The sequence below is a fragment of the Coregonus lavaretus genome (assembly GCF_964263955.1).
Source record: "Coregonus lavaretus genome assembly, contig: HAP1_SCAFFOLD_4076, whole genome shotgun sequence".
In the NCBI taxonomy this organism is placed as follows: Eukaryota; Metazoa; Chordata; class Actinopteri; order Salmoniformes; family Salmonidae; genus Coregonus; species Coregonus lavaretus.
In genome coordinates this window covers 45,768-54,307 of record NW_028166444.1, presented here as the reverse complement: position 1 = coordinate 54,307, position 8,540 = coordinate 45,768, and the positions used below count along the sequence as shown (strand labels likewise).

Sequence of the window (8,540 nt, the reverse complement as noted above, 5' to 3'; positions counted from 1 at the left end):
CCCAGGACGCATGGCTGGAACTGAGAGGGAACTTGGAAAAGAACATGGAACATTTAGAATCAAGAACAACTAGAATCAATCAATCAATCAATCAATCAGACATAAAGAAATGGATGGCAGCTAGCTTTTTTATTTTGAACTTGGATAAGACAGATTTTGGGACCCAAGAAGCAGAGAGAACTGCTGTCGGATCTGACACTGAATCTCAATGCAGTCATCCCAAATCAGATTTTCAAAGACCTTGATATTACAATGGATTCTGATATAAAGACATATCAAAGTAGAAGCAATAGTTGTGTCGCTCTACCTCGGATTTCTACCTCTAGGTCGTCTTGTAGCTCCGTCACGTCCTCCTCTGTAGGTGTTTCTGCCACCGGAGTTGGACTCCCACCCATCTCACTATAGGCCTCAGCCGCCACCTCAGGCTCGCCTAGATCTGTGCCCAGGGAGAGGCCAAGGTCCTGGGGTTGGATAGGGGCCACAGTCCCCTCCTCCTCCGCTAGTTCACAGTCTGAGCCTCTGCGCTGGGGGAGGGGGATGAGAGGGGGAGGGAGGGGGGTGGAGGCGAGGGGGGAGGGGTCCAGTGGTCTCACCACCTCTCCACACTAGGAGAGAGAGAGAGGGAGAGAGAGAGAGAGAGACAGAGACAGAGACAGAGACAGAGACAGAGACAGAGACAGAGAGAGAGAGAGAGAGAGAGAGAGAGAGAGAGAGAGAACCCTTTAGAACTGGGCTGGAATGTTATTGTTGGAGGTGTGTCCCTGCTGCTCTGTGTCGTGTGTCTTTGACCCTGCCTGCTTCTCTCTGTGTGATATGATATGATACTTTATTGAGGGGAAATTTGACACGGACAATTGTGTGTGTTTCTTTTTCTCACCCTGAAGAAGTCCTTTAGCTGAGGGCTGTTGTAGAGAGCAGGGATGTTGGTGGTGAACAGTAGCATGGCCTCAGCTGCACTCCTCCTCTCCTCGATCACCCCTTCATCAAACCTACCTGAGAAAGAGAAAGAAGAGAGGGGAGAGAGAGAGGCTGTGAATGCATTCTCATTAACAGCAGACTCCTACATTTCCCTCAGTGAAAACAATGCACTGAGCAAATGTCAAATTGGCTTTTTACCAAATTACCGTACGACAGACCACGTATTCCCCCTGCACACCCTTATTGATAAACCAAAAAAAAAAAAAAGTTTTCTCATACCTTTTGTTGATTTAAAAAAAGCTTTTGACTCAATTTGGCATGAGGGTCTGCTATACAAATTGATGGAAAGAGGTGTTGGGGGAAAAACATACAAAATTATAAAATCCATGTACACAAACAACAACTGTGCGGTTAAAATTGGCAAAAAACACACATTTCTTTCCACAGGGCCGTGGGGTGAGACAGGGATGCAGTTTAAGCCCCACCCTCTTCAACATATATATCAACGAATTGGCGAGGGCACTAGAACAGTCTGCAGCACCCGGCCTCACCCTAAAATAATCTGAAGTCAAATGTCTACTGTTTGCTGATGATCTGGTGCTTCTGTCCCCAACCAAGGAGGGCCTACAGCAGCACCTAGATCTTCTGCACAGATTAAGACCTGGACAATGAATCTCGGTAAGACAAAAATAATGGTTTTTAAAAAAAAGTCCAAGTTGCCAGTACCACAAATAAAAATTCCACCTAGACACTGTTGCCCTATAGCACACAAAAAACTATACCTACCTCAGCCTAAACATCAGCACCACAGGTAACTTCCACAAAGCTGTGAATGATCTGAGAGACAAGGCAAGAAGGGCCTTCTATGCCATCAAAAGGAACATTAAATATGACATACCAATTAGGATTTGGCTAAAAATACTTGAATCAGTTATAGAACCCATTGCCCTTTATGGTTGTGAGGTCTGGGGTCCGCTCACCAACCAAGAACTCACAAAATGGGACAAACACCAAATTGAGACTGCATGCCGAATTCTGAATAAAATCGACTTTGTGTACAACGCAAAACACCAAACAATGCATGCAGAGCAGAATTAGGTCTATACCCGCTAGTTATCAAAATCCAGAAAAGAGCTGTTAAATTCTAAAACCACCTAAAAGGAAGCGACGCCCACACATTCCCCCACAAAGCCCTCACCTACAGAGAGATGAACCTGGAGAAGAGTCCCCTCAGCCAGCTGGTTCTGGGGCTCTGTTCACAAACACAAACAGACCCCACAGAGCCCCAGGACAGCAACACAATTAGACCCAACCAAATTGTGAGTAAGCAAATAGATAACTATTTGACACACTGGAAAGAACCAACCAAAACAACGGAGCAAATTGGAACGCTATCTGGCCCTAAACAGAGTGTACACAGTGGCAGAATACCTGACCACTGACTGACCCAAATTTAAGGAAATCCTTGACTACGTACAGACACAGCGAGCATAGCCTTGCTATTGAGAAAGGCCGCCGTAGGCATAGCCTTGCTGTTGAGATGTGCCCACTGCCCACAAAATGAGGTGGAAACTGAGCTGCATTTCCTCCTGCCAAACGTATTACTCCATTAGACATACACAGATCCAGAAAGAATTAGAAAACAAATCAAAAACATTGATAAACTCCCATATCTGTTAGGCGAAATACCGCAGTGTACAATCATAGCAGATACAGTGAGGGAAAAAAAAGTATTTGATCCCCTGCTGATTTTGTACGTTTGCCCACTGACAAAGAAATTATCAGTCTATAATTTTAATGGTTGGTTTATTTGAACAGTGAGAGACAGAATAACAACAACAAAATCCAGAAAAACGCATGTCAAAAATGTTATAAATTGATTTGCATTTTAATGAGGGAAATAAGTATTTGACCCCCTCTCAATAAGAAAGATTTCTGGCTCCCAGGTGTCTTTTATACAGGTAACGAGCTGAGATTAGGAGCACACTCTTAAAGGGAGTGCTCCTAATCTCAGCTTGTTACCTGTATAAAAGACACCTGTCCACAGAAGCAATCAATCAATCAGATTCCAAACTCTCCACCATGGCCAAGACCAAAGAGCTCTCCAAGGATGTCAGGGACAAGATTGTAGACCTACACAAGGCTGGAATGGGCTACAAGACCATCGACAAGCAGCTTGGTGAGAAGGTGACAACAGTTGGTGCGATTATTCGCAAATGGAAGAAACACAAAAGAACTGTCAATCTCCCTTGGCCTGGGGCTCCATGCAAGATCTCACCTCGTGGAGTTGCAATGATCATGAGAACGGTGAGGAATCAGCCCAGAACTACACGGGAGGATCTTGTCAATGATCTCAAGGCAGCTGGGACCATAGTCACCAAGAAAACAATTGGTAACACACTACGCCGTGAAGGACTGAAATCCTGCAGCGCCCGCAAGGTCCCCCTGCTCAAGAAAGCACATATACATGCCCGTCTGAAGTTTGCCAATGAACATCTGAATGATTCAGAGGAGAACTGGGTGAAAGTGTTGTGGTCAGATGAGACCAAAATTGAGCTCTTTGGCATCAACTCAACTCGCCATGTTTGGAGGAGGAGGAATGCTGCCTATGACCCTAAGAACACCATCCCCACCGTCAAACATGGAGGTGGAAACATTATGTTTTTCTGCTAAGGGGACAGGACAACTTCACCGCATCAAAGGGACGATGGACGGGGCCACGTACCGTCAAATCCTGGGTGAGAACCTCCTTCCCTCAGCCAGGGCATTGAAAATGGGTCGTGGATGGGTCTTCCAGCATGACAATGACCCAAAACACACGGCCAAGGCAACAAAGGAGTGGCTCAAGAAGAAGCACATTAAGGTCCTGGAGTGGCCTAGCCAGTCTCCAGACCTTAATCCCATAGAAAATCTGTGGAGGGAGCTGAAGGTTCGAGTTGCCAAACGTCAGCCTCGAAACTTTAATGACTTGGAGAAGATCTGCAAAGAGGAGTGGGACAAAATCCCTCCTGAGATGTGTGCAAACCTGGTGGCCAACTACAAGAAACGTTTGACCTCTGTGATTGCCAACAAGGGTTTTGCCACCAAGTACTAAGTCATGTTTTCCAGAGGGGTCAAATACTTATTTCCCTCATTAAAATGCAAATCAATGCATAACATTTTTGACATGCGTTTTTCTGGATTCTTTTTGTTTGTTATTCTGTCTCTCACTGTTCAAATAAACCTACCATTAAAATTATAGACTGATCATGTCTTTGTCAGTGGGCAAATGTACAAAATCAGCAGGGGATCAAATACTTTTTTCCCTCACTGTAGATCTGTGGCCCGTTGCAATGAGAAAAAACAACATTGTAAATAGCACCAATATTTATCTTCCCTTACCATTCATACTACAACTATTTAACACTGATAATTTAACACTTAAAATGTATTTTCAAAACCTTTGTGAGTGCAATGTTTACTGTTAAATTCTAATCGTTTTTTTGTTGTTTTGTGTCTGTTTTCCCTTTTGTTTATTGTTTATTTCACTTGCTTTGGCAATGTAAACACGTTTCCCATCCTAATAAAGCCCTTTGAATTCATTTGAGAGAAAGAGCCTCAGAGCAGCAAATGTGACCCCACTTCAAAACCAAGAGAGAGAGAGAGAGAGAGAGAGAGAGAGAGAGAGAGAGAAAGAGAGAGAACGTGTGCCAGGGTCGTACCAAATGAGAGAGAGAGAGAGAGAGAGAGAGAGAGAGAGAGAGAGAGAGAAAACGTGTGACAGTGTCGTACCAAAGAGCTGAGCGCGGGGGAACGGAGGGAACTCCTCCTGCCTCCTGAACAGGTTTCTGTGTGTGTAGGACAGCTCTCCATGAAGCTTCTTCAGTTCACTGTACCTCCTCCATACTAACACCTCCTTCACATCCTCAGGACGACGCTTGGAGACAAACTAGAGGGGGAGAGCAGGAAGAGAGGAGAGAGAGAACAGGGAGGGAGATGGTAGTCATGCAGGGCCAAGAGATGGGGTGAGGGAGGGAGAAGAGTGAGAGAACAGGGAGGGAGATGGTAGTCATGCAGGGTCAAGAGATGGGGTGAGGGAGGGAGGAGAGAGAGAGAACAGGGAGGGAGATGGTAGTCATGCAGGGTCAAGAGATAGGGGTGAGGGAGGGAGGAGAGAGAGAGAACAGGGAGGGAGATGGTAGTCATGCAGGGTCAAGAGATAGGGGTGAGGGAGGGAGGAGAGAGAACAGGGAGGGAGATGGTAGTCATGCAGGGTCAAGAGATAGGGGTGAGGGAGGGAGAAGAGAGGAGAGAGAGAGAACAGGGAGAGAAGGTAGATAAGGACAGTTAATTGAAAGTAAAACGTACCAATCTGTGCACCGTATTTACATAGAAGAAAATAGATGGTATGAAGTCCATGTGTAGAAAGGACAGAAGGGTTTGAACACACAGTACTAACAGCAGCCAGAAGGCAAGGGGTGCCGGGGGGGAGGGGTCCCAGGATCCTGGGTGTGTGTAGGAAGGGTCCCAGGATCCTGGGTGTGTGTAGGAAGGGTCCCAGGATCCTGGGTGTGTGTAGGCCAGCTCTAGTTACCCCAGAAGGGTCTAGTCACAGGGGTTGAGGCTAATAGCTGTGCTTAAAATTACAATGGACCACCATCACTGACTACACCACCGTCTATTGCACTAAGCTACATATCTATACATTGTATACACCAGTGGCGGCGGTCGGTGCCTTTTAAGATTGAGGAATTTTTTTTTTATATATTACAGCATATTGGATGACTGTCATTCATATTCCATTCACCCTGTTCAATGTACCAGCGATAGGTTTAGGCTACTACATGATACTCTAATTTTCCCTGTACCCATCATGAGGTTGCTACAACCTAACCTATGAATGAACGTTTACAACGTAGGTGCACAGAGGTCGAGTGACAAATTTTGAGATGACAGACAGTGACACATGGACAGAGTGACAAATGCAATACCGTCTTGCACACTCTCGCCTGCATCTAGCTGATCTAGGATGTAATCATTAGTCCAACAGTTTCAAACAAGAGTTTCTATTGGACAAATTCGGGTATGTTTATCCCAGTTTCGTTTGCTTCCCTTTAAAAAACATTTTTCAACAGAATCGGCGGAATGAATACACCCCTGATCACACGTAAACACAGTTCACTTTTATAGCAGCCACGTTGTATTCCTTCTCGCATCTATGCGCTCTCCTCCGCTCACCTTGTACCTTCGCTTGTGGACTTCAATGCAAACCACATCAGCTGTATGTGACCAGGTGAAAAAACCTTTCCAAGCCAAACCATATCATAACCGCTACACACAGCCTACATCGTTCTCACCATATTAGCTAAAGTAACGTCATAGTCAACATAGCTAATAGAACTAAAGCGTTAGTAAACCCGCTAAATCATGTAGTAACGTTACAGCGTACAGTCAGTAAGCAGTTTAGCAGTTACACCGGCAGACCCCGGTGGCAATAAATTAGTAAAACCAAAAGCTTACCTTGACTTGGAAGAGTTCCAGTGTGTGTTGGATAGTCATAGCCAGCTAGCTAACATAGCATCCCTCTGTTTGAGCAGGGTGTTTGAGTAGGCTAAACTATCTAGCTGCATTTGCTAGCTAAGTAAGTGAAACTGAAAAAAAAATGATAATCTCTCACTAGCTTCTCATTCATGTTGGAATAAATTAATTTGTTCAAAACTGTTCAACTATTGTCTTTCTCTCTCGTTGAGTCAACTACTTATGCACTGCAGTGCTAGCTAGCTGTAGCTTATGCTTTCAGTACTAGATTCATTATCTGATCCTTTGATTGGGTGGATAACATATCAGTTCATGCTGCAAGAGCTCTGATAGGTTGGAGGACATCCTCCGGAAGCTGTCATAATTACTTTGTAAGTCTATGGAAGGGGGTGAGAACCATGAGCCTCCTAGGTTTTGTATTGAAGTCAATGTACCCAGAGGAGGACGGAAGCTAGCTGTCCTCCGGCTACACCATGGTACTACTCTACAGAGTGCTGTTGAGGCTACTGTAGACCTTCATTGCAAGAAAGTGTGTTTTAATCAATTATTTGGTGACTTGTGAATATATTTTGCTCCTCTGAGGAGCCTCTACTGGTATACACTGAGTATAACAAACATTAGGAACACCTTCCTAGTATTGACTTGCACCACTTTTGCCCTCAGAACAGCCTTGATTTGTCAGAGCATGGACTCTACAAGGTGTCAAAGTCGTTCCACAGGGATGCTGGCCCATGTTGACGCCAATGCTTCCCACACTTGTGTCAAATTGGCTTGATGTGCTTTGGGTGGTGGACTATTCTTGATACACACGTGAAACTGTTGTGAGTGAAAAACCCAGCAGTGTTGCAGTTCTTGAGACAAACCGGTGTGCCTGACACCTACTACCATACCCCGTTCAAAAGCACTTAAAGCTTTTGTCTTGCCCATTCACCCTCTGAATGGCACACATACACAATCCATGTCTCAAGGCTTTAAAATCCTTCTTTAACCCGTCTCCTCCCCTTCATCTACACTGATAGAAGTGGATTTAACAAATGACATCAATAAGAGCCCATAGCTTTCAACTAGATTCACCTGGTCAGTCTATGTCATGGAAAGCGCAGGTGTTCTTAGAATAGTACCGAAATAGCCCGCAATTACACACGACTATCCTGACAAAGTCTCTACTAGCTAGCTATAACAAGACAGTCAAAACAATGCATTGAAATGACTAACGCTAACTTGCTAGCTAGAGGCTACTAAGATACCAATAAGACAAAATTGACCAACCGACCCTTGCGGTGACTTTATATTCCGTGTGCCCCTTCTCGTGTGTGCGTGGTTCTGTCACCGAGAAAAAACGGTAATATTCTTCTTTCTCTTTCTTCCGAGACATCGCTGTGTGGATAGAGATTTATACTCTGGTAGCTAACGGTACAATAGACAGGCGTGTCTGTGTCGGCTGTCATACAATACAAACACAGACAGAACAAGGAGCTAGTTATAAATATATTTAATACAAAACAATAGTCGTTTTGTTTAGATCATTCTCCACTGTAGCTTCCTGGTTGGTGTCGTTGTCAACGCGCTATGACAACCAAGACACGCCCCTCTTTTTAAAAAGGGTTCTGACGCCGCGGACAAACTGCCAGTCGGAACTAGGAAACTTGGACATTTCCGATTTGCTAACTGGCTGAACGCGGCACGTGTATAACAACAACTGGTTAGCAAGTATGACATTTCCGAGTTTCCTATTTCCGACTAGTACGTGAACGCGACAAGAGTGTTGGAGGAGGAGAAACACGTCATCGGGTCTAATGGTCGTCAGGCGCCGAATTGCGCATGTGAAGGCCGTCAACTCAAAGGCACTCTTTTAATATAAATTAGTTTTTGACGAAAATGAAAACGTGTCAGTTTGTCACTTTCACGAGGTTGGAGTAATAACATGTTCAACTACTTAAGACATTGGTTCTAATCTAGGTTGTGCCTTTTAGATTTCGAGAAAAATTAACAAAAAAGGAATAGTTTTTCACTTCTCTCATTGACATCTCAAACCCCGACCTGGTCTGCTTCGCAAGCGTTCCCGGAAGTCTGGCAATGTTGCGTCACTGGGTTTAGAAACTCAG

The 8,540-nt window shown here is 44.7% G+C and overlaps 1 protein-coding gene across 1 annotated transcript; it reads right to left on the bottom strand.

Annotated features, from left to right (window-relative positions):
* Positions 1-4: 4 nt before the first annotated feature.
* snx15 (sorting nexin 15) lies at positions 5-7,976 on the bottom strand (the record flags this gene model as incomplete). Its single annotated transcript, XM_084189935.1, has 5 exons — positions 7,709-7,976; positions 4,690-4,846; positions 878-993; positions 308-605; positions 5-31 (listed from the first exon to the last, which is right to left on the bottom strand). Coding segments are annotated over exons 1-5 (700 nt in total), but the record flags the coding sequence as incomplete, so codon positions are not given.
* Between the last annotated feature and the right edge of the window lie 564 nt (positions 7,977-8,540).